Source organism: Rattus rattus, chromosome 15, assembly GCF_011064425.1.
Source record: "Rattus rattus isolate New Zealand chromosome 15, Rrattus_CSIRO_v1, whole genome shotgun sequence".
NCBI lineage: Eukaryota > Metazoa > Chordata > Mammalia > Rodentia > Muridae > Rattus > Rattus rattus.
This window is the reverse complement of record NC_046168.1, coordinates 3,223,256-3,249,875: the sequence shown is the minus strand read 5'-3', so window position 1 is coordinate 3,249,875 and position 26,620 is coordinate 3,223,256. Positions and strand designations below refer to the sequence as shown.

At 44.3% G+C, this 26,620-nt stretch overlaps 1 protein-coding gene and 1 pseudogene across 1 annotated transcript in view; both read right to left on the bottom strand.

Moving 5' to 3' along the window:
• The window catches only part of Sh3rf2 (SH3 domain containing ring finger 2), a 105,670-nt gene extending 82,923 nt beyond the window's left edge, over window positions 1-22,747 (bottom strand). Inside the window, exon 1 of the mRNA XM_032885871.1 lies at window positions 22,218-22,747. Within this exon, the coding sequence (XP_032741762.1) occupies window positions 22,218-22,595 (378 nt within the window). The 5' untranslated portion in view covers window positions 22,596-22,747. The remainder of the gene's footprint in view (window positions 1-22,217) is intronic.
• Window positions 6,172-6,367, bottom strand: LOC116884689 (annotated as a pseudogene).
• Window positions 22,748-26,620: the final 3,873 nt, after the last annotated feature.

The following is a 26,620-nucleotide window of genomic DNA, read 5'->3' as shown; positions in this document are numbered from 1 at the left end:
ACACACCCCTATACACATACACATACATACTCTCATTGCACACATGTACACACAAATACACATGCACACATATACCCCCATACACCCACTCTCACACACATATATACATATATACACATATACCCCATACACATGTATACACACATATACACACATCCCTGACATATACGTATACACATACACACATGTGCACACATGTACATGCACTCACATACATACATGTGCATACATATATCCACACACCACACACACACACACACACACACACACACACACACACACACACATACACACCAAACTAATAGGAGACAAATAAGAAGGAGATTGTTAGAACAGTTGAAATGCTATCCCAGGCAGGCCTTTTTCTTCCTTCTCCAGTGTCTCCCTTACTTTCTCTTATAACATGGTGGTGAGGGACAGGGCAAAGAGCAAAGCACACCTAAATGAGACAAGGAGGGAAAGGCAGTGAATGGGTGAAAGGGTGCTTCTTGTTTTCAGGTCTGAGAGGTAGACAGTCTTAAGCAGGCTAAAGGAGTTCCTTTCTAACTGGGTGGTGCTTGGACAGAAAGAACACACATACACATGTTCAGTTCAGTGGACTTAGTTGTTGGGTGGTAAAGGGGTTGGATAGAAAGCTAGATAAGGCTTCCCAGAACTCAGGTTTCCTTTTGAAGTATTGCTAACTCTGAACATACTCAGGACTTCATTGTATTTTCCTAAGAGAGTTCATCTGCAGTTTCTTCCTTTTGTGAACCATTTTCTATATTTGTCCCTTAGAAATTCTGTCTAGTTCATGGAGTGTCAGTTGACCTAACTCACCATGTCCAGGCCTCTTGGCTTCAGGGGAACCAGTGAGCAAACACAGTGTTCCCTATACTCCAGCATGGCTTGCAGAGAAATAGAGAGTCCAGCAAGGAGAGAGAATAGGAATGTCCATGGTAGAGCTGTCATGGAAGACACCACAGTTTCCTTATAATTAAGCACTTGGACAATGCTGTAGACATTGGTTGTGGGCATCTTGTTCCCAGAAAGAATGGGAACGAATAGAACAACAGCAGACGGAGCTGAGAGACAAAGAATCCCTACGTCATGAACACCTTCCTTAAGTCTACTTGAGAAGAAATTTTACAAATTACATTAAAAAATTTCCTCCCACACAGAGCTGATAATCTGTGTCAACACAGAGAAATTGTCCCTGGATAAGTTGATCTAATAGGCATTAACATCTGGCCTGGGCCACTCTTCTTTCTTGGTGAATTGTTAGCTTTAGTTCATGACTTCCATTAAAGTGGTAAGACCCCGGTGGTCACCACCTACTAGAAGCCAAGTGGCTGCTGCAATGTCTTTAAATCAAAACTATGAAGATTCTTTTCAACTCATTATGTTGGTTGCATCGTGTATTTTAAGTATCCAAGAACTTTCATTCCAAATAATCCTCAAACAGTTTCTGAGCTGCAGCTAGAATCCTGAGAAGAGTTACTTCACCCACCTTTGAAATGCTCTCTTCAGCTCTCTGGTTTCCCCTAGGGCCAGACAGAGGTGATGGTTCTTAGAAAGAAGTTTTCGAGAAACAAAACAACTAGTCATTCCTGTTCTCCTCTCTGTTGCCAAGTAAGGGAAATCGCCACAGTGACAGCTGAAGATGACCCCCTCGGGTCCCCCCACTACAGTTCCTTTGAGATTGTCATGGGAGTAAATAAACAAAGATGAATGTAGGAAGAGAGCTCCTAAAAAATCCTGCTGTCTTCAAGAATGTTAGCAATTTGCCCTCTCCATTTTCTCTCCATGGGTGACTTGGCAAGAGTCAAGGTTGGGCAGTGTTCGAGCTCGGTAGGAGTATGTGTTAGCAAAACGCATTTTAGCATTTGTAAAAAATTTCCATCAGTGGCTTGCTGCTTCCAAATATGACACTACCTGGGAAGGCTCTTTGAGGGGTGGTTCTTTACACTCCCGCCCTGTTACCCAGTGAAACAATATTGCCAACTGTTTGCCTGTTGGGTTCTTTTGATCCATACTTTGTCCTGGCTAATGAATCTTTGAGTGCCAATAGCAATTTTCCATCCTGTTACTATTCTTCAAAGGTAATCTCATTTTCTATTTCGTCAGAGTTCTAATGGCAAAAACTCCAGTTCCCCTCCTTTTCTTTTTTCTTTTTTTTTGAAACAAATATTCCTTTTGTCTTCTGCTCACAAAAAGAAAGTAGGTTAAATCTAAGTGAGGTAGATACTGGGGACATGAAGAAAATGTGTGTGGGGAGGTAGGATTTAGTTTCTTCTTAGGTTTGTCAATCTTAGATGCCAGAGAGTGTTTGTACTTAGACTCAAGCCTTATTTGTTAAGCTTTTGGATCATATCAGATCAGCAGACCTTAATTAAGCATCACTCATCAAATCAGGCAATGTTGAAAGAGGCTTCCTTACGGAGTGGTTGTTAGCATTTTGTCTAAGCTCCTCCCCACAGTTACCTGGCAACTGTCAGGTATGCCTGACTCACTATAAAAGGGGCTGCTTGCCCCCTTTGCTCTCTCTTGCTCTCTTGCCTTCTTGCTCTCCCTCTTCTCTCTTGCCCCTTCCCCTCTCTCTCCCCATTCTCCTCTCCCCTGTCTCTCTACAAGTTCATGGCCAGTCTCTACTTCTCTGCTCTCTGTCTTCCTTTCTCTGTCTCTACTACCGTCTCACCTCCCTTCCCCATGCCCCGAATAAACTCTATTCTATACTATACCATCTTGTGGCTGGTCCCTCAGGGGGAAGGGATGCCTCAGCATGGGCCTGCTGAGGCACCCTCCCCCTTCCCTCATACCTGACTACACATCCACCAAACATATTCCTTCTCTCCTTATCTTTTTATAAAACACTACAGAGGTGGTGCTAAAATTACATGAGTCTCAGCTCTTTGATGCCATGTTTGCTGTTTTGTGTTGTTTTGTGTTTTGTTGTTGTTTTTGTAGTTGTTTTGGGTTTTGGGGGGCACTTGCTTGTGATTATTTTGAGTTTCCTGCACCAGAACCTCTCTTCTGCTTTGGTAACTCACCTACCCACTTCAGTGTGTTGGTGACTGGTAGGATCTGCTTCAACCCTGAGAAGCTGAGCACAAAAGCTGCGTCGCTGTCACTAGTAACTAGGGGTCTAGGCTGTGTCAGTAGGATGCCCCGGACTTGACCGTCAAGTTGGGAATTGATGATGGGGAAAAAAGATATCACAGTGTGAGCAAGGTTACATGCAAGCCAGCAGGGCTCTTTTGGAACAATTGTTCCTCATAGGATAGTCTTCAAGCAGCTTTTCTAAGTCCCCCCAAAACTGTGACCGCCTACCATCTTTAGTTTGGTTGATTATTTTTTATTCTGTCTGCTCCCCCACTAGTAGACTTTACTAAAAGTCCTGGCAGAGTTGCCCATCTTCAAACTAAATCATGGAGAACATGATTTTCAGATGGAGAGAATAGTTCTCATCCATGCAAGATGTAGAAGCAAGGCAGAGGGCAGTAGTCTTCTAGAACTGTGTGGGTCCTCAGAGGCATTGAGACCAGCTTAACTGAACTTTCCAGTCTAGCAGCTAACAAACGCCTACACTTGCTTAAGCTCATTTGAGGTGGTTTCTGTCACTTGCAACTAAACGTTTTGGCAAACAGAGATGAAGCAAATTAATATGCCCAGAGTCTCAAAATGCTCACCCCTTTTGCATCCCCATCCCCAATTCTTTGGAAATCATTTAAAATGGCAAACTATTTAAAATGTTAGAAAAAATAAAACCAGGCTGGAGAGATGGCTCAGTGGTTCAGAACACTGACTGTTCTTCCACAGGTCCTGAGTTCAAATCTCAACAACCACATGGTGGCTCACAACCATCTGTAATGAGATGTGAGGCCCTCTTCTGGTGTGTCTGAAGACAGTTACAGTGTACTTATATAATAAATAAATACATCTTAACAAAAAAACCCAAACAGTTAGTCATACTGGGTAAATGGGTACCCCAGACATGCTTTTAGATAATAGTATCAATAAAGAACAGAGACATTTACTAAGAGCTCTTGAGTACCTTCTTCTCCACATCTATATTACATTTTAAAGATAATCTTATTGCTGCTTTTCTGGACAGTTAATCCGTTGTACTTTTATGGGAGTCTTAAAAAACTGCCCTTTGAGGTTCAAAATCGGCATAAACCACAAGGTCATATAAACATTTGTTTGCTGAGCTCAGGAGGTCTGAAAACACCCCATTGCCAAGCACCACCCAGAACCTGCATATATTCATATTTCAAACATATCCCTTAGGGTGCCACCTGCTTTGGAGACAAATCAAAAGGCCTGTGGCAGAGGCAAAGCAGGTTGGGAAAATATAAAGAGCTCTGCCCAAGAGCGAGCCAGCCTGAAGTTGGCTTCTTGTGAACGATGACTGTCGAACTGTGTGACCTTGGAATCCGTTTCTCTCATCAAACTGCATATTCCACATTTGTATACTCCACATCGAAGCAGATGCCTTTTTTTTTTTTTTTATTACCCTCTCTTCTTTAAGAGTTCTTAACACCTGCCTTTTATGATTCTTTATCAGGTACATTTTAAAGGAAAGTTATCAGAGAACTTGGTTTAGATAGCCCTTGCGATACTCAGGTAAGACTGGGTCTCAGGTAGTCATGGGAAGAATCTAGTCAGATGAGTTCTCCTAGGAAGGCAACATGCTCCAGGTCTTTAGAGTGAAGTCTCCTGAGGCAGCTCCAAGGATTTAGGCTTCACTTCACTGTGACTCTGCTCTTGGCTGAAGGAGTCGGTGTTCCACTTCTATTTCCTACCCTTTCCAGAGCTGTCTCTCATTTCTCAGGCAACAGCCTAAACATGGCCTCCAGAGAGGCTTTATTTGACCACCCTCAGCTAAGGTCTTTTTGTCTTTTACTTTGTGATGCTTGACGTCAGCAGACACATTGCAAGTTGTAATCATTTCTGGGGTGGTGGTAGTGGTAGTGGTGTGGTGGTGGTGGTGGTGGTGGTGGTGGTGGTGTGTGTGTGTGTGGGTGGGGTGTGTGTGTGTGTGTGTGTGTGTGTGGGTGTGTGTGTGTGTGTGAGTGTGTGTGTGTGTTTGTGTGTATGTGTGTGTGTGTGTGTGTGTGTGTGTGTGTGTGTCTGTGTGTGTGTGTCTGTGTGTATGTGTGTGTGACTGTGTGAGTGTGTGTGTGTGTGTGTGTGTGTGGTGTGTGTAATGTGTGTGTGTGTGTGTGTGTGTGTGTGTGCACATGTTGTGATGCTCTTTCCAGTCCTTCTAATATCTCTTCCAAGCCCTTCACTATTTCTATTCCAGTCAATTCTCTTCCTTCCTTCCTTCCTTCCTTCCTTCCCTTCCTTCCTATCTTCCTTCCCTCCACTTCTTCCTCCTCTTTCTTTAATTTAATAACTTTAATGAAAGTAAAATTCAGGCTTAAGCATGAGACATTTGGAGTCTAAGATAAAAAAACAGCCATTTTCAAAACAAGTAAATAAATCTACATAAACACACATTTATTAATAATCAGAAAATCCTTATGCATTATGCTAATTAAGAGGGTTCTAATAGCGTGTTTGGTCAGAACTGGGTTGATAGATTGAAGAGAAAAGTAGTAAAAGTGACTTCAACAGATGACTATTGCGCTGTCTAGCTTTGTGTCGACACAAGCTAGAGTCGTCAGAGAGAAGGGAACCTCAGCTGAGAGAAAGCCTTCATAAGATCCAACTGTAAGACATTTCCTTAACTAGTGATTTATGGGGGAGGGCCCAGTCTACTGTGGGCGGTGCCATCCCTGGGCTGGTGGTTCTGGGTTCTATAAGAAAGCAGGCTGAACAGGTCGCGTGGAGCCAGTAAACCACACCCCTCCATGTGCCTTTGCATGTCCTCCTGTCTCCAGGATCCAGCCCTACTTGAGCTCCTTTCCTGACTTCCTTCGATGATGAGCAGTGATGTGGAAGCATAACACTTCCTCACCAGACTGTTTTTTGGTTTTGGTGTTTCATCATAGCCATAGCAACCCAAAGTATAAAAAATAAAAAATAATAATTTTGACCAAAATATTTCACTGCATTTCTAAAATGGAAATCTCAAGCTTAAAATATTGAGAAGTACAAATTTCTTTTTTCCCCCAGGCAACATTTTACTTCATGAGCTTTACTTCATCCCGTCATTGGTTCACTAGCTCCATGATGAGAAGGGAATCAGCCACCCACAATAATGTTATTAATGGGGATGTGGATCAGTTTCACAAAGAAGCCAGTGAATCCCATGATAGCAAATCCTATCACTGTGGCCATGGAGTTCTTTTTTATCAGGTTTGGTGCAGCTTTTAACCAGCTGAATCAAGTCCTTTACAAACTGCCGACTTGACTCAACAAACTGGATTACCTGTTCCATGTTTGTGGGACGACAGTTTGAGAAGGTAGAGAAACGTAGCTTAGGAGAGACTTGAACACAACGGAACCACACAAATTTCTTTTAAATGTGAACATAATTTAACTCAATTGCATTTATAAACACATTATTTATAGGGATAAATACATGAGTTAATTTCTAGTAGAATCAGAAGCTGGTAATTCTTAAGTAACCACCAAAGTAAAAATATATGAAAGATTTAAGATTGGTCGAGAGATACGGAGGATAGAATGCAAGTAAAAGTTACTGTGTAGGGATCATGTTGGAAGAATTTCCCAGGACTTTTGGAAAGCACTGTGCGAACTCTCTGTAGCTCTTATAACAAGTTGCTGGCTTAGAACAACAGAACTTTGTCTGCCATTTCTGGAATTCTACAGAAATTCTACAAGAGTATCACTGGGCTGAATTTAAGATGGTGGCAGGGGACGTTAGGGGAGAATTCATCTTGCAGCTTCCAGCTTTCAGGAGCTGTCTGCATTCTTGGGCTCCCTTTCTTCACCTTCAAAATCAGCATAAGTAGGCTGAGTCCTTCAACATCAGAACACTCTGACCACCTCTCCTGTCTGCATCTCCTACTGTGTAAACATAGTTGATTCTACCAGGTTTACCTGGATAACCCATGATGATCTTTTCACTTGGGGTCATCTGTAGTGACCTAAATTAATCTACAATGTTAACATGGATTGTTTACTGGGGACTAAGAGATGGGAACCTTTGGGGAGCTAGTTTTCTTCCCATCACAAATACAGACATCAATCTACAGATTTAAGAGGCTGTATAAACTTCAAGAATGATCTCTCTCTCTCTCTCTCTCTCTCTCTCTCTCTCTCTTTCTCTCTCTCTCTCTCTCTCACACACACACACACACACACACACACACGCATTCAGCATGAGTACACTAGCTCAAGGACATTATAATCAAAGTTCAGACTAACAGATAGAAAGGAGTGATATTTGATAGACCCAGCTAAGAAATAGGTTTCCTTAAAAGAGTAATGAAGATAGACAACTGTGTATTCATAAAACCACCAATGAGATGCAGAAAGTCTTAGAATAATGTTGTCTGTGTGCAGAAGAAATACTACTATTAGCATGCAGTTGAAAGCTGTCAACAGTTACCGGCATGGTATTCTGTACTGTGTAAATAAGTTTTTTCATCTGAAACAGAAGTCATGGCTGTCCTGGAACTAGCTCTGTAGACCGGCCTAGCCTCAAACTCAGAGATTCACCGGACTCTGACTCTTGGGATAAAAAGTGTGCGCCACTACTGCTGGGCATATTTTCTTGTTTATATCTTATTTATATCTTCTTACATTTTGTACCTTCTAGTCTGTTGCTTTAAAAAAATATTTAGAATCACAAAAAATAACTAGGGAAACACAAAAATGTCTTATATAGCCTGTATATAACCACACCTATGGCTTAATGTTTTATATCCAGATTGGTAGATTTAATATTAATAAACCAGTATTTATGAGTTATTAACTAAAAGTCATACTTTATTCAGACTACATTTGCTGTTTAAAGATTGATTTATTGTGTCTGTGCCCCCAAATATATTCACTTGCTCCTTGTGTGTGCTCACTTTCTGTGATCAATTCCTGTAATTTTTGGAACTCTTTTCTTTCTAGAGCCTGTTTTGCTCCTAAGGGTGACATCATAGACAGGGTTGGGGTGGGGGTGGGGTATAAACATACCAGACCTATCACCTTTAGTAGAATTTATCAACCATCTCCCAGAGTTTCACCCCAAGGACTAAGAGCCAGGTGGCAGCTGGCACATCCTTATTGTTCCCCCTCTGTTCCCCAGATGATGTCCCCATACCCTGACAGTGTTCTTATGTAAGAACCATAGTGAGACCTCAGGTGTTTGTGTGAGCATGCACGCATGTGTTTATGTGTTATTCTTTCTACATTTCCTAATAGAGCAAGTATCGATCTGTCTTGTTCATGGCTATCTCCTAGTGCCTAGTTTATGCCTAGTTTACTATCCAGTTTGCAGAGAGTATTCAGTGTAGGTTTTCGTAACTGATGAATATCAGTGGCTACTGTTATTGAAATGCAGAATTTCTTCATTTCACTGCACTTAATTTATATTAGTCTTCTACACACACATAATGACAGACGCTTTCCAAAATGGAAATCTGTGGGGCCAGGGAGCCATGGTACTTGGAGAAACAGGATCCGTTGAGGTGTGTCCAAACCCTGGAAATCTCGTCCTAAGATTGGCAAGAGTAGGATCACTCCCCCACTGTCCTGGACCTGTGTTTCCTGATGTTCATAGCCCTTCACCCCCACCATCATCTACCAGAGGAGATCACAAAGCAGGTAGACAGATTAAACTTCCTCTCCCCTTATATGGACACATCCAGCAGTTGCTAGAATTCTTTTTTATGCAAATGAGGCATCACCAGTGCTGTGGGCCCAACAATAATGTACACTCATCATGAGATCCCTCTACCAACCTCCCAAAGGTTTAAGTAATCTTTGTTCCTTTATTAAAGAAGCTGTCTCCCAAGATTCTGTTTTCAATGCCATCTGAGTTCTCTTGTGCCTGAGGTCTCTTTCATTTCCAGCCATACTGCTTGCTTCCCCTCTCAGGATCCCGTGCAGATGCTGCTATGGGTGGGGAAGCAGAGCCTGACTAGCAGAAAGGCTGTGAAGACTAGTATTCCTGTTAAGGTGTTTAAGCACGGTTTGATATACCCAGAGGCTCTTCACAAGCAAAGGATGTAAAAAAGGATTCTCTTAGGAGTGTGACACTTCCTGTTGGAGGAACTCAGTGTGTTCCACCTGGTGTGGGGCCACTTCGAGATCTTTAGCAGCGAAACCGCAGCATGGTTACTAGTGGGTGCTTTTAAACAGAAACTAACTGGACTTTGGACAAGTGCATACAGTGAAATGAGATGAATACTTGTATAGAAGGTATGGCAAAAAATAAAATAAAATAAAAATCAGGAACACAGGCTAGTCCTTGACTATATTGGTTATTTCTGAGAACTTATGTGTGGTGTGTTGGATGTTACCCCCATTCTTAATAAACAAGAAGAGAGGGAATATAAAGCCAGTTATGATTACTTTGACACCTCCTCCACCTTCACACACACACACACACACACACACACACACACACACACACACACACACACAGCCCCCACCACCACTCTCAACCATTGCTCTATACTACCCCTTGTGTCAATAATACTTAAAACTAGCTCACTGGGTGAACTCACTGAAATCTTCAGTTTGAAAAAACAATAAAATGGAGAATAAGATATTATTGGCAATAAAATGCACCTGTTTTGAGCTGCCTTTAAAAAGTCATATGTTCCTATTTAAGATGGGGCAGATGTGTTTTATGACTGAGACATTTCTCATTGTTCTCCAGAGGTGGGTGGAGGGAATAGGTCCTGGAAGTGGACCTTTCTCTGGAAGCCAAAGAGAGGATTGAGGTATGAGAGAGAGAGTCAACTGGCTTTAGAGGACCCTCAAGATCTCTTTTAGATGTCAAATTCCAGAATATAAGAATGAGATAACTTACCTTCAGTGTGTGGTTGGGAAGGTTTAAACTAGTAAGGAGACTTGAAAGAAATACACAGATGCATGGTAAGTAAACACCTATGTATTACACATGCTCTCTGTACAGGTAAGCAGAGCTTCACCAGGAACCCCCTAGTGTAGGGGTCTAGAGCAGTCATTCTCAACCTTCCCAACGCTATGACTAGTTAATACAGCTAGTTCCTCATGTTGTGGTGACTCCCTACTCATCAAATTATTTTTGTTGCTACTTTATAACTGTAATTTTGCTACTGCTGTGACCCCAGGAGGTTGAGACCCAGGGATTGAGAACTATTGGTCTAGTATGTGGCACTGCAGTCAGTGTATGTAAGTGGCCTTAGACAAATGTCTTACTTCTCCTGAGCCTTAGTTTTTCTGTTGTGAAAAGCTATTGCTCTGTGGTTTAAATGATCCCAGGCCGTTGAAAACTGGAAGGCTTTGAGATCGTAGCTATTTTTGTTTTTTACTTGAGGACCTTTACATTAAAAGCCTCCTTAAAATGATATGTATACAGATATTTCTGTTTCTTTTGCATGTTCTCTAAAATTGAAAGGGGAAGACTTTAAATTTGGAATGCTAGAATATTCAGAATGAGAATTTGAAACTTTCCCCCCAAGCCATAGTTGTTGCCAAGGTTTGGCAGTGCTCTGATGAATTTTGTGTCCATGGTTGCTTCTTTTTTTTTTTTTTTTTTTGCCTGAGACAGGGTTGGTAGCTGAGTTTCCTGACGTTCGGTCTTGGCTTCATGCCACCTGTGCAGATGACAGGTTTCTGTAGGGAATGGAACATAAATATTTTGCTCTAACTCTGTTTATATTTTGGGGAAGGCAGACTAGTTCCGAGACAGTGCTTGTCATATCTACCAATAAAATATCTCCCCCCATTTTCCCATCCTTGAACATCTGATTTCCTATTGGCCTTCCTCTTGCTCTCTTTGTACTTGACTCCCCCAACCCCAAGCTCTAGACCTCCCACTCATCCTTCCAATCTCTCTCCTTTATCCTTCTTTTTCTTCTCTACTTACCTAGACTTGTTTATTTAAGATTGAAATTCTTAAATTTCTGATCAGGCAGTCCTAGTTAAGACCGAACACATCATTGCCATGGAGTTGAAATAGCTAAGGATTGAATCACTCTCTGGAAGTTTCTGAGAAGCATTAGCATGGAGAATTAGGTGCCAGCAGGAAGCGACCAGCAGTGGCAAATTGTATATGTGCCACAGGGTTCCAGGAAACCATCCCGTGGGTCCTGGTCCCTGTGGTTTCCCTGCTAAGTGCCCATGCCTTGATTCAGGCAGATCAGGTTCAAGTCCTGGCTCTGCCACTAATTAGCTGTTTTTGTTTTAGCTGAGAGAGAGAGAGAGAGAGAGAGAGAGAGAGAGAGAGAGAGAGAGAGAGAGAGAGAGACTGACTGTAGACCTCTCCAGGGAATAGTGGAGGGAGTAGAGAACATGTTTATTTTGCACATTGCCTGGAATATGATACATACTGTATGCTTCCAGTCATTGGCAAGGTCATGATTAACCATAGCATTCAACCCCTTTCCTGCTTCTTTTTCTAGTCCTCCTACCATTTCTCAAGTAGTCACACATTAGTCAACACTTGTCAACACTTGCCTTGACTAATTTTGTTCCCCTCTCCAGGTCTTGAGATGAGACTAGCAGAAGGTAGGAAGGCACCACATCTCACCTCCAACCTAACTTGTGGAAAAACACAGGCCTCAGCAAACAAAAATAAAGCTGGGTCGTGGTGGCCCACCCTTTAACCCCAGCACTCAGGAGGCAGAGGTAGGCGAATCTCTGAGTTTCAGTCCTGCTTGGTCTATAAAACAGGTTCCAGGATAGCCTGGGCTACACAGAGAAATCTTGTCTTGAACTTCTCCCCCTGCCCTAACCCTCAACATAAGAAAACAAAAATGGCGTCTCTTTCCACCCTCCCATCCCGTTCCGCCTTCCTTTAAGCACAGAGACAAATGTCTTGGATTTTCTCAGTCCACTGGAATTCATTCCAAGGAGACACTTGAGCTTTGGAAGATCACTGCTGTGCTTCTCCAGAGAGGAGGTAGGGGAACTTTTCTCCTTCCACGCTCCCCTTCTCTTATTTATCTAAAGTCCCAAATAAGATTTATTGTCACCCAGGGTTTCTCATATCCAGGCTGCTTGTTAATATTTCAGATAAACACCGTTCCTGAACACAACCCTGCACGGTTCTATTCCTGTTCTGTGCCCAGTGATTCAGTAGCATTGCCTTGGCAACCAATTAAAATACTCTGATGTGTATGGCGATATCATTCCCAGTTCTGCAAAAACCAGGGCGACCTTCTCAGAAGCCATGCCAGTCACTGGCGTTCTTCTTGCAATCTGCTCCATTCTGGTTTGAGTTCTTTTCTCTCTTTCTTTTTCTTTTCTTTTGTTTTTACTTTCTGAAATCCCATTACCTTGAACCCTCTGCAAGCACTTACATGCCGTTGCTAGCACACCTGGCCTGAAGTCAAGAAACACCAATCAACCAGACAGCAGCTGGTACTGATTCTGGGAGCAAAATGGTTGGCTTTCTGGTAGCTCTCCAGCCTTGAGGCTGATAAATCTGAATGTAGTTTCCTACAGAGTGGCAAGCATTAGGCATTCAAATAACTATTTAGCGAGTGTTGGTTGCAGTGGAGAGACTGTGCTAGAGAGAGAGGGAGATAGGACACTTTCTTACCTGCAGAGTTTAAGGTCATTGGGAAAGAGTAGAGTGCAACAGGGAACCCTGGGAATCTCAGGAGGCACATAAGACTGACCTGGGGTGTAAGCAGAGGACTTGTTTCCCAGAGGAATGAAGGCTCCATAGACCTCAGAGTGAGTTTCAGACAGCTACGTGGGGTCAACTTGCTGATTAGGAAAAAGTCACATTTTTGCTCTCCTGTCTGTCCCTTGGATGAGTGTCTTCAGCTTGGGTGGTCTGTTTTGAGCTCTCTGGGATTATCTGCTTTATTTCTCCTCCAGGGTGGTATCCTCTTATTTGCTTTTGGGGGAAGGGCTATACCAAATGCTCTAAGTTCTTTAGACTCTTTCTCTTGACTGTGAATGACAACCAAAGACACATTCTCCAAGGCCGGAAGCCTTGGGGCTGTAGGTTCAGGACTCAATACTTAGCATATGTGTCTCGGTGTGTTTTGAAGTTTGTTGGCTTAGTGTCGTCTATCAGTGCTTAGATGATTAGTGACCCAAACCATGTGCATTTAAAAAAAAAAAGATTCAACTCAATCACTTCTCCGAACTCCCCACAGCTACTGCACAGGGATGCTAAAATTTGACCTGTAATCTTATTCTCTATAAAAACAATATCCACACCAGCTGAGCCTGGGGCTACTATATTCAATATATTCGAGCAGCACGCATGTCTGTGGCTGCGTGTAGATTGGGAGTCTTTGGGCTGGAGAGATGATTTAGTGATTAAGAGCACTGGCTGCTCTTCTAGAGGGCCTGGATTCAATTCCTAGAGCCTACACAGTGGCTCACAACTGTCTGTAGCTCCAGTTCCAGAGGACCTGATTCCCTTTCTTGGCCTGTGCAGGCACCGTATGCATACATATGGTGCACAGATATACATTGCAGACAAAATATCCAAATACATAACAATAAATTCATTTTTTAAAATAAAAAACACATCAAATGAGAATCTGTGGGTTGAAGTGTTTTGACCAGGAATGACACTGGAGAGGTACTCTCTACATGGACCGTGTTGGCAGAGTGGACCGGTCCCTCCCCTGTTACCTTAGCACACAGTGCTACTTTTAGGAAGTATGAACTCCTCGCCGTGGCTAGTGTGTAAGGCTCTTTGAGGACAAGGGTCGTGCCTCATTTGCTTTCGTCTTAACTGAAGCCAAAGAGAAAGACTAAAGTACAGTGCCTACAAGAGCTCACTACCCATCAGGCCCTGTGGTAGGTAATTCCTAGAAGTTTTCTTGATTTATGCACCAAGTGGCACCAGGATTGTCATTTTATTTATTGTGTGGATGCATGAGTGAGTACCTGTGCATGCACGTGGAAGCCAGAGGAAACCTCAGAGGAAACCCCAGGCATGATCTTTGGGAAGGCCATCTACTTCCTTTAAGACAGGGTCTCGGGCTGGAAAGATGGCTTAGTGGTTAAGAACACTGGCTGCTTTTCTGAGGGACCTGGATTCAATTCTCAGCACCCATAGGGTAGCTCACAAGTGACTGTGACTCCAGTTTCAGAGGATCAACACCTCACACAGACATACATGTAAGCAAAACACCAATATACATGAAATAAAACATTAAACACACACACACACACACACACACACACACACACACGAGAGGTGGGGAGACCTATGCACACACCAGGTGCTAGGGGGAGACTGAGAACTACAGTGGGTCCACAGTTTTATGTTGAGATGATGGAAAAGTTCTAGAGATAGAGTGACTGTGGTTGCAGAAGAGGAACGCTGTCTGTGCTGCCGAGCAAAGAACACAGAAGGGCCGCACAGGGCAGACGTAACACCATGTCTGCTAAAGTTAGGATTTGGGCAGCAACTGAGGTCCCCAGCCATGTGCTTGTCCACAGTGATAGTGGAAGTCAGGTCAGTTCACCCTGTAACTCGCAGGCACATTATTTTGGAGCCCAGTCCTTTCTGCGACTAACGCCAATTAACTCGGATGAAACATGTCTACCAAGAACCAAGGAGTGCGTGTGGACTCGTGGTATGCAACCAAGGAGGTTAGCTTTGTGGAGAGGGGCAGTTCCTGTCTTCAGGTTTGCGGTCCATGACCCAAGGGATTGTGAGCCTGACCCCACCATGTTTTTAACAGAGTGATGTTCATCCATCAGAAAGGTATTTAAGGAGGTGACTCACGTCAAGAGCAATTCAGGCTCCATGTGCTTTGCACCTAATGTAGTGTGCAGCTCATTCCTCACATAGCTCTGTAATAGCTTAATTCATGAAGGACTCATTCCTGCCCCAAGAGGAGTTAGCCCTTGGTTCCAGAAAGTCTACCAGACACATGAACTCATCCATTTATTTACTCCAACTTTCAATAAGCATTCTGGAGTTCCTACCGGGGGTGAGGCTGTAGACGAGGGGCTCTGAGCACAGTATTGAAAGATGAGGCAAACCGTAGTATCTTGAAGAAAGGCTGAAGAACTGACAGAGATCTGAGCTGAATTCAGTGAGCATTTCTTGTGACTTGGCAGGACAGGGCGGGTGTGTGGCAGGCACTGAGTACTCCAGCTTCTGCGCTGGGGCTCTGGGGCTGAGTCAGCACTACTGCTGATGCTGACAGAGACCAAACTGCAGGAAGCTGCACACAAAGGACTGTGTCCTGTGCTGTTCTGTCACTAATGTTTTGGGTGCTGTGGCTGGCGTTCCTATGCGCTGGGTTTACTTGGTGACGGAACCATGGGAAGACTGAAGATTGGCTCTGCTTTCTGCTGCTTCTCCATTTCCCAGTGTGCTTAGCCATCACCTTGGAGCACCCCGTCTCATTTAGCTGTATCAAATCCATCAAGTCTCTACTGATGTAGCTGCAAGGCCACATGCTGACATGTAGCCAGTTTGGCATGGCTGTCGGAGTGACTTTATTACGGGGAGCAACTGACATACACCTTCCACCGGATAAGAAGGCAGGGCATCCTGCCTCCTCTCCATCTGTTTCCTCCCTCCCAGCTGCTGTTCTAATTCAGCACATCTCTGTCTGCCTTTCCGTGCAGCCCATGTGCAGGTCAGACCCTGCCTTCTCATCCCTCGACCCCATTCTCCTTCGATCTCTAAGAACGCCTCTCTTGTGCAAAGTTTCTTCAGATTGACCAAGCTTCATTCCCCTCAAAAATGATCTACCTCATTACCTGACATTCTCATAGTATGTTTAAGTCTGTGTCTTCTTTGTCTTAATCAACTTTATTGAATTATAACATACATGTAGATGCATCCATTTAAGTAGAAAAAGATGGTGAATTTTGGTAGAGCTCCATACAATTACACTAAACATTTTCATTAGCCTCCAAATCATAATTCATAGTTCATAATTCTGTATTTTCTGGAACTTTATATAAATAGAATGAGGCAATACTCCATTTAGCACCCCCCCCCAGCATTCCTAAAACTGGACGTGTCATACAATGCATGGCTAATATGGTTATGTTTCTTTTTCCCCTATACGTCATAATAATACAATGAGTCTTATAATGGATGCCATCTTACAATCAATGTCTAATTTATAAACAGACACATGTTATACCTGGGTTTGTATTCCTGTATGCTGATAGCTGGGTTTCTAGCCAGTTAGGGGTGGAGACTTAGCCCTGGGAAAGTAATACCCTTACTGTGCTGTGTTGGTTACCATAGCTCCTGTGGCTAGAAACCAGTAGAAAGGAAATCCCACAAAGGATGGAGATCGTGGGTTTCAGAGCTGCTTAACACTAAGGTCTGTGTCATGACTGAGCATGTGAACTCTGAGGCAGTGCTTCTCCAAGTTTGTTCTATTGCTAAGGTCCTGACAAGAATGTGGCGCAGTACTGTGGAGATGTGGGGAATGAGTTCACCCTATTTCCCCAAGCCTGCAATGTTGGCTGCTTGGAGGCTGAGGCAATGGGACTGGGGGCTCAAGGCCCATCTGGACTGCGGGTTAGACTCAAAATGAGCTGGGCAATTTATCAAGACCTTTCCCTCAAATAAATAAAATGAACAAGAAAGGACGGGGGGAGGGGGAGGGAGTTCAGGAACTGAACACTTGCTAGGTGTGTGCAAGGCCCTAGGTTCAATCCCCAGCACAGGACAGGAAGGGGAAGAGAAGTTTGGGAATGGTTTTTATTACAACCTCCCACTTGGAGATTCCCAGTTCATCAGAGGTTAAAGTCTTTTGAAATCTCAACAGCATTCTGAAGTGAAGTTTATAGTTTTGTGGTTTGACTCTGGAGCTCTGTGGGACACTCATTAAGGGTTTATAGTGCACACATGTGAAAGGCTGGTCGCTGGACTAAGCAAAAATGAAAAGAATGCAACAGATAGCAGAACCCTGGAATGGGTCAGATGAGGCTACTCTTCATGGGTCATCAGCAACACAAGTACTTTCTCTCGCAAACCTCTTTACAGTATGATGAGACATGTGTAGCAATCTTTTGTAAGCAGAAAGGAAAACAACACAAAAATATGCATATGCTAATTCCCAAAGTGGTGTTTCCCTTGTGGTGGATAATTGATGTCAACTAGGGAGAACCTCATGCCCCACCCACCTGCCTTAGAGCTGAGGGCTCTCCTGAGGAATGAGCCAGACACCTTTAATCAGCCGGAGCAGGTCACGTCACACTGGGCTCACTGAAACAGTGCGGAGCCCCCTGCAACAGGCATCTAGGATGTAAGAACAGAACTTAACAAAAAGTAGTGCGAACAAGGAAAACCACCATATTGAAGTTGGACAACCCATGCCAACAGAAGAATAAAGAGCCCCAAGAGGAGGTACCCACTTGTTTATACTTTCAGGAGTCTCATCACAGTACTAAAAGAAAAGCTATATTATATATGCAGAGAGCCTGGTGCAGACCCGTAGACCCTGCGCATGCTTCGGTCTCCATGAGTTCATTGCTCAGTTCTTTCAGAGGGCCTTGCTCCCAGCAGTCTTTTCTGTGGCTGATGCTTTATCATTCACTGTTGCTAATGCGTCTTAGCACCTGTTGGGTACCAGGCACTTAGGATAAGCTCTCAATATGCAGCACCACATTTTAACTTCATAACGACCTTATGCTCTATGCATACCGTAATTATCTCTACTTTACAATACAGAAACTGAGGATTACTGGCGGTAAGTGACTTGCCCAAAGTTTCACAGCTAATAAATGCCAAATCCCAGCCCAAAGGCAGCTTCGTCTGACCAGAGATCCGTGAGCACAGTTAGCAATGGTAAGGAGAATGGGATATAACTAGCGACTGGTGGGTGGAGGGCAGGTGGCATCAGTGACCTCAGGACCCTGTGCTTTTCCAAAGTTGTTGGCAAATAAAGGTGAGTAAAGCCGGAGAGTCACCGGTGTCTCTAGGTCCCTCAACCACAGCCTCTACATACTTGAATCCTTCCATCTGCGACATATGGTCGTCCCAGGTGTCACCCGACTGCTGTTTTCAGGGACTGGAATGATTTCAGTTTCTTTGCACACTTAGCAAAACCCACCATCTGTATTACAGCTTAGAACACGTCTGAGACCCAAGAAAGAGTCACAGCCACCTTGTAGTTTCTGCCTGACCTCAGCTCCCTCAAGTGCTTTCTGACCTCTTTTTTTTTTTTTTTTTTTTCTCCTCAATTGCTTGCAAGAACAGCTGAGGAAGTTTCTGTGACAAAGCCACCTGGTCTGTGCGTGGTGACAGCAGGTGTGCTCTCACTGATTTGGGGTATGATTGCCACCGTGCTTAACAACGCAGGTAGGAAGTCCAGCCCTGAGAGACCCAGGTTGGTGACAGTTGCACTGAGGAAGGAGGTGGGACAGGGAAAAGAGAAAATGCAAAGTTCATGAAGAATCAGCACTGCTTGGGAGGTGAACCAGATTCTTGCTTTCTGTATATGGTTTTAAATTTTTTTTTTTTTCCGGAGCTGAGGACCGAACGCAGGGCCTTGCGCTTGCATGGTTTTAAAATTTTAACTAACTTTTTGAACTATTCAGAGAAGAGAAGCTGGTGAGCTCTCTTTGACCATCAACCCCACAGATCCCTAAGGGTTCTGGAATGGAGCCCTCAAAGCCAGCTCGCGCTGAAACAACATATACCTGAACTGTGAACCATAGAGCATTTAGAAGAAAACCAAACCGGTGGATAATCAGGGTACCAAGAATCCTTTTGGGGGGTGCTTAATCCACAAAGGGGTGAGCAAGGGCGGGTAGTTTTGAGTAGAAAGTGCTGAGTCACTTGGGTAATGATGGCAGCTAATATTTATTGAGCCAGTCAGTGCCCTAAGAGTTAATGGGTGTGAATCAGCTCCTTATATCTCGCAACAACACTCTGAGGTAGGTGCTACTATTATCTTCAATTTGCTGATGAAGAATTGAAGGCCCCGAGGTTTAAGTGACTCAGTCAAAAATACACAACCTCTGAAGGAGGAGACTCGGAGTTTGGAGTTTTAATTTCTCAATACCTTTATCTCCTGCCCTAATTCAGAAATATTATAAAACTGAACGAGGAGGAACGAGTTGCTCTTTGGCAACTCAAAATCTTTTCGCACGCTCCTGTAGTTCCTTTGGCTTGGCTGCATTGTGAGGCAGACCGAGAAGCTGAGGGATTTGTACCATAAGGAACCCACCAGAGCTTCCAATCTGGGCGGAATAATTGCATGCCGCAAAAGCCCATAGCCACGTCTCAAGTTTTCTTTTTACACAATCAACTTGGGAGGGATTTAGATGTGTAGGCACAATGGGCTAATTTTTCCTCTCTCTCGGGCTGGCAGCATGAGGTGTGACTATTGGCTCCACCCTAGCGTACTTGCTGGCACAACAGGCATCAGGCCTCTTCGAGCCAACAAGAAGGATCCTGATGAGCTTGTTTGCTGGATGAGCCTGGGCGAGCAGAGCAGACTTTGGGCTTGTGGGTAGGAAGTTAAATGAACTCCTTCAGAGTGCCAGGCTATCAAGGAGGCCTATGAAAGAGGTGTTTTACAAAATGGTACCCTATGACAACAGATTATTTTCTCTGCTCAGGGGAGTACTTTGACTTGGTGTTACCCCAGGTTCACCATAGACTCATGTTTAATGACAATGCCTGTTCCGCTTTGCTTCAAGGGCTATAACTCCTGTGTTTTTGCAGAATGCCTCACAAATGGCAGGGCACAATAAACAGTCAATAGTGATGTTTACTATGATAACGATCTTCCAATGCCTTTCATCTGAGCCTCTCAGACTGCTTTGCAAGCACTAATTAGTTAGGTGTTAAGGTGGCTCTCTGTTTTTACAATACATTTTTCCCATTTTACAGAATTTTAAATTGAGACCCAGCCAACTTAAGTGGCTTGGCCAAAGTCATACCAAGAGTTTAAATTAATGATAATGATGGTGCTTTGCACTTCCCTAGCAGATGTTGTCCATGGTGATACAGCATGTTGCAAAGATAATTTCACAGTGCCTTAGAGAAGGAGTGGGGGAGCGAATATTACTGGCTATTGGCTTGGTTGGATAAACTTGAGGCAGAGAGGGAAATAACTCTCGGAGAGGGGGGTGGTTGAATGATGTTCCAAGTCCATTCTCAGAATGACTGAGCTGGAAGGCATGATGGTTTCATGCTTTCATACACACAGGAAAGATAGTTATATTTTTTTCAAGCAGAAACAAGTTGTGGAATGTCACCATTTTAACATCCGGGAATCAGCTTGTTCATATCCCAGCAGGAGGCAAAAGGCATGAGATGAATACTTCACAGAAAGATATGAATGAATTGGAAGTGCTAGTGGTGGGCTGCCAGCTCCTCTCATTGAAAAAACATGTTTATTAATTCAGATTCTCTTGGAAAGTATAAACTTTCAAGGACTCGAATCTGTGTTCCAGATTCTAGTGACAGGGCTAGGTCCGGGACAGCTTGGGAGTAGCAAAGTCATATCACTGTCTCCCTTGTTTCATGTCCCAAGTCCTCAAGAAGAGGTCCCAGGACACTCACTTTCTTAATGTCTTACATATCATCTCCCTTGTGGAGGAGCATACTCTGTAACTCTAGCATGGTTCAACTCCTTGATAACTGTGGAATCACTTTTCTTAGCAACATGGGGGAAAGATGAAAACCTAAACAGAAGTATTACAGGAAACCTGCCTCCTTCCAGGCAACATCCCCACAGTGATGATGAGTATCTCCTGAAAGGCAAGTCAGACTTTCCTAAGGAACAGAAGAGAAGAGGCTTCTAGGTGTTAGGCGTTCAAGGGAGATTTGCCAACCTGGAGACAGATAGCTTTTCTCTGTTAACAAGGCCTGTTTGAATAAAGTTTGTTCTCCACCCTACTTAACCTTTGGAAGCCTGTGGATTCTGATCGATTGAGGAGACTTCCAGAGGAGTGAGCGCCCATCCCTTCTCTGGAATGTGTTCACACACACAAGCACAGCAGCAATAAAAAAAAAACTTCAGCGATGAAACCGCACCAACTTCCCGCTCTCATTTTTGAATACTTACACACACAACTCTACCACATGGTTGTCGTAAAGGCATGAACTCCAAGAGACTGAACTCTCAGAAGAAAACTTTTAGGAAATAACTGATAGTGCACACTCCAGGCCTCTTCTGTGAAAGGAGAGAGTCCAGGGCCAAACACTAACTTGTACCCACTACAACTCTCTGGAACAGTCTTGGGACTGTGCTGCTAGCATTAAAGTTTGCTGTAGGCAGGGCTTCAAAGAATGCATCTTTGATGACTTATGTATGCCAATAGTCTAAGCCATAGTGTTATGTCCATTTTGGTTCAGGGAGTCTGGGGATGACAATGCAAATAATCTGGGTGCACTCACAGGACTGAGTTCTCCTCCAGACTTGTGCTCTTGCACAGCGGCCCAGATAATGTTCTTAGGATGTGCTATCAGGGTTAGATAGGAGTGTAGGAGGCTTTACTTGGTAATCTATATGGTTTGACTGGGTCTGTAGTATAGCCCTTGCCCTGGTACGCATTTTGTGTGTTCTCCTGCTTTGTAGACACACAATGGCGGCGTTCACATACACATGGATTCTATTATATATCCTAGCCTTTGCCATCAATCAGTTCACTCGCATAGACACTTCCCTCCTGTGTGATTTCACGCATCAAATATCTCGAGAGATGTACTTCAAGCACACCATGAAAGAGCATCCTCTTAACAGCACTTTAAGACAAGGGATTTAGACAGATTTCAAGCAACACCTGATCTTTGAAAACATCTCAGAAATCTCAAAAGCAACTTTCAGTTTTTCTTTGTTCCTCACCCCCCAGGTCATTTCCCACACATTGGTCTGGTTCCTGAACAGCACAGGAGAAAGACCAAGGACGATCATCTACAAGTGCTTTCCTCATTCAACTCCCTCTGGAAAAGAACTAAAGACAATCTAGGAAGCCTTAAAGGTTCTGAGGCTAATTGTCAGATAGGTTAGACAGGCTTCCGAGTTCCCGTTGTGTCTCTGTAAAGTGATCACAGCTCACACAACTGATTTCTAGGCAGTCATCTATCTCCAGCACTCTGGTGGAAGCCTGTCTCTACGTGGCTGAAGGAAATCTGTTTCCTAGCTCTCGGCATACACATAGCCAACCTCCAAAGTGCACATGATGTGAGCAAGCAGGATTTCTCTTACCCCATCCATGTGGATCCTGACAGTGGGCCCCAGCCGGAAAGGGCTGGCCTGCAGACTTCTGGGGCTGCTCTTGGCTTTCCTGTTGTCCTGCAAGGTTAGTATTCGAGGCCTTCGAAAGGAGCCTCCTCTCCACGAGTTGTGCCCGGAGCGCACTCCATCCAGCAGACGCACCAGCAACAGGTTGGCTGGCAGAGCCTCGATGCTGCAGAACACCAGGGTCCTGCATTCCGGGCACCTCAGCTCCTTGTGGGCCTTGAAAATCCGCTGTAGACATGGTTTGCAGAAGGTGTGCTGGCAGGGGAGAACTTTGGCTGTAACATCGAGCTTTTCAAAGCACACAGGGCACTCCAGGAGATCAAGTAACGTCAAATCATCCATTTTATTTTAAAACTCCAGTCCCAACCTGGAGAAGCAGGATCCACATTGTAGGGGCAGCCGAACCGAAGGGGTAGAGCCAGTCTTTTGGGAGCATCAGAACTCCCTGCCTGTTTGAAAGAAGGAGGAAAAAAAATGTGACTGCCCTGAGAGGTGTGTCCCACCTACATGGAGGCAGTGTCTTGGGAGGCAGCTGCAAGTACTTTGTTCCGGGAGCGTCAAATGACTCATTCTGTGCGGCAGGTTAGAAGACTCAGCTTGTTCCTGCTGCAGGGATCAGAGGGAATTCTGCACAGTGACGGACTGCTCCTTGCCTGAGTGGAGGGCCCTAGCAAGGAAAGAAGGCTGTCTAGCTGAGACAGGGAGTTACTTTTCTACTGGAGGGGCTGGAGGGATCCTTTCTCCTGCCTGGAGCACAGTCAGTCTTAACTTAGTCTAAGGCCCTGATGATTTCTGTGAGGATATCTACCTACCTTTCCTTGCCCGCCCCCACACCGCCAGATCGGTTTGTCTTCTGAACTCCAGCAACACAGATGAGCTTAGTGAAGTGTTTGTCAGCTCCCGTGCGGATGTAGACTTCTATCTCTCATAGGGGAGCTTGTCCCACTATTTTGTTCTAGCAATATACAAGACCAGTTCCTACTCCCCAATATTGTTTGGTCTTAACTCTGTCCTGTCCTTCTCCTTGTTCCCCTGCTTTGCCTCCCTGTGTTCCTCCATTCCAGATTAGTTTAGTCAGAGACATTCTTCCTCCTACCAGGTGAGGTCCTGGGGCCTGTTTAGTAGCTTTGACAATTGTCCTGGGTTTCAACTGAAGCAGAAAGGAATTCAGGCTCATGATTACAGCCTACAGAAACCCAGAGAGCCCAGTGTGAGTGAACGGGCAGGCGTGTGTGTGTGTGTGTGTGTGTGTGTGTGTGTGTGTGTGTGTGTGTGTCCAAAACAAAACAAAATCCTGGCTTTAGAAACAGTTTCATTTCGGATGCCCCTCCCCCACAAGTCAGTTACACCCAGGCTCTGGTGTGACCGCAGACATCAGGGGTGGGCTTGGTTGGCAGGAGGGCCAGTGGCCCTCAGCAGTTGTCAGAGCTGAAACGTCTTGTGCTGAACAAAGGAGGCGCCTGGGGTGGCAGGGTGGGCGTGGAGGTGTGGGGGTTGTCTTTTCCAGAGCTGTCAGCACACTGGTGAGGTGTGTGAGGCCACTAACCTTGTGCCTATAACTGCAGTTACTCTCTGCTTGCTGGGTTCTGGGCTCGGCTGGAGCTTGCTCCTTGTAACTGGCCAGCCTTCTTTCCTCTGAAGGGTTGGGCAGCTGACGGCCAAGCTTTGAAAACTTCTACAAAGTCCTTCCAGTTTCAAGGGATCACCTTACCCAGCCCTGTTAACACTGTCACTGCCGCTGCCTGCCAGCCTCACTGTGGCTGACCTATCCTTGATGTCACAGCACAGGGACAAGCAGTAAAGAGTTTGCGCGTCCACTTTCCTTGCTTTTTTTCTCCCCTTCACAAGCAGCTTAAACTTGCTTAGTTAGAAACATGCCAGAGTGCTCATACTTAGTTTTAAACTTTTATAAGTATTTCCTGAGAAGGTCAAACATTTTCACGGTAGCTGTGTTGCAAAGATAAGCCAGCCTCTCATAAAATACTGGTCTTAAAAGTAATAATCACTCCTTGAATTCTGAGATGCGAGGCACTTCAGTAATCTTTGGCTCAGTTTCTTTCAGTTAACAAAAGAGTGGGGTGTGCATGCGCATGCTTTGAAAATCGAAACACAAGGAGGTCTTTAAAAAAGGCAAAAGTAATGGTGGCAGATCTGTTGTTATTTCCTGTAATCATTCCACACCCCTAAATGATGCTGAAGTTCCAGTTTTGATTTATCAATAATGTCTCATGTGAAGTTGCAAAGCATTGTGATGTAGAAGATAGCATCATGTAACAGCAGGGTGGCCCCTGTCTCGGTAAGCAACTACTCTAAATACTTTACCTGGATTCACCTGCTTCACCCTTACCTTAACCACCCAGATGAGGACGCTAAGACAGACAGGAAAACAGGTCATCAGACAAGTGGCATCAGATGGAGGGAAGGTGGTCTGTGCTCTTAACTACTGTGCCACAGGGTAAGCAGGCTTTAAGAGAAGAGAGGTTTGAGGGCACCCAACCTCATCTAGGATGGCAAGAAGTCAAGAGAAAATGACCCTGACTGACCAATCAGGATGCCTTGCAGATGAGGCAGCTGTGCCCAGAGAGATCAAGAGATTCTCTCAAGTTGCCTAGTGAGTGACGTGAGGATACAGCTGCAACTAGAAACTGGATCTTCCGCCTCCTCCTTTTCTTGTTTTCTTCTTCTTCTCCTTCTTCTTCTCCTTCTTCTTCTTCTTCTTCTTCTTCTTCTTCTTCTTCTTCTTCTTCTTCTTCTTCTTCTTCTTCTTCTTCTTCTTCTTCTTCTCCTCCTCTTCCTCTTCTTCTTCTTTCCTCTTCCTCTTCCTCTTCTTCTTCTTCTTCTTCTTCTTCCTCTTCTTCTCTCTCCTCTTCCTCTTCTTCTCTTCTTCTCTTCTTCCTCTTCTTCTTCTTCTTCTTCTTCTTCTTCTTCTTCTTCTTCTTCTTCTTCTTCTTCTTCTTCTTCTTCCCCTTCTCCTCCTTTTTCTCTTCCTCCTCTTCCTTCTCCTCTTCTTTATCTTTCCTTCCTCTTCCTCTTCTACTTCTTCCTTCTCCTCTTCTTCCCTTTTTCTCCTTCTCTCTTCTTCCTTCTCTTCCTCCTCCTCCTTGTATCTTTTAGCTCCGTGTATGGTCCACACCTGTAATCCTAGTACTGAGAAACCAGAGGCATACCTTGAGTCCAGTATCCTCGACTACAATGTGAGACTCTATCCACCCCCCAACACAAATAAATTTTCTTTTTCTCTTTTTTCCCACACTTTCTATCTACTTAATTAATTTTCTTATGTTTAAACAGAGGGGTAACAATCTTTGGGTGGGGGGGCAAAGCAGGGGTTGAACCTAGGGCTTCATACTTGCTCCAATGATTCTATCACTGGTCTGAATGCCCTGCCTGATAATAATTATTTATCATGTAGACATGGCTTCTTTGAAAGTCCTAAGAGAGAATCAGGGAGTCTGTATGGTTTGTCTTTCAGTGTTTCTCCATGTCAGTTCAAAAAAAGGAAGGACGGAAGGAAGAGAGGAAAGAAGGAAGGGAGGAAAGAAGGAAGGAAGGAAGGAAGGAAGGAAGGAAGGAAGGAAGGAAGAAAGACACTCAGAATGAAGGGAGTATCATAAATGAGTGGGGATAGTCTTTTCTTCTGGTCTCAGGCCTTAACTTCTACCTATGTTCAATTGAGAGAACACTCATAACTCTTCAAATTTCTCCCTTTGAGCTTCAGCAGTAGCCCATCCCAGTCAGCTTTGCTGTGTCTGACCGCATGGGCATTTGAAGCTCTCTGCTAGGTCTTCATTCTCATTTCCTCTCAGGAAAGCTCACCTCCTCAGAGAACTTTCCTGTAGTTCCTTTGCCTTTTAGAAAGCACTGCTTCAATACCGGCACTTCTGCAGTAGGATCTGGGAGTGTCCCCCACTTCCCTCTCTCATTCTCAGATACACTCTATCTCCCTGACAACCCCCCATCTGCACACATATACAGTTAAGCTTGAACTGGAATTGTAAGGGTCTATGACTTTCCAAAGAATGATACACTGTATTCAAATAGTATATAAACACGAAGAGTGTTTTATTCTGCAGAATCCCAGCATGCTGGGGTCTCCCATTACCAAGATAGAGAGAAAACCAAGTGAGCTCGCAGGCCATGTTTAAAGCACTTTAGGGAAATTCTGGGGCAGGTGACCTTTATCTTGCTCCATCTCTAGAGACATTCCACCAGAACCATTCCTGGGGTGTGGGGGCTGGAAACTGTTGCTGGGGAAGTCTGGAAACTATTGCTGAGAAAGTCTGGAAACTGCTGCTGACTCATTGTCTTTGCCTCAGGCAGGGGGGTGGGGGATGGGGGCAGCTTCTGAGGCTTGGACTTGCCTGGAC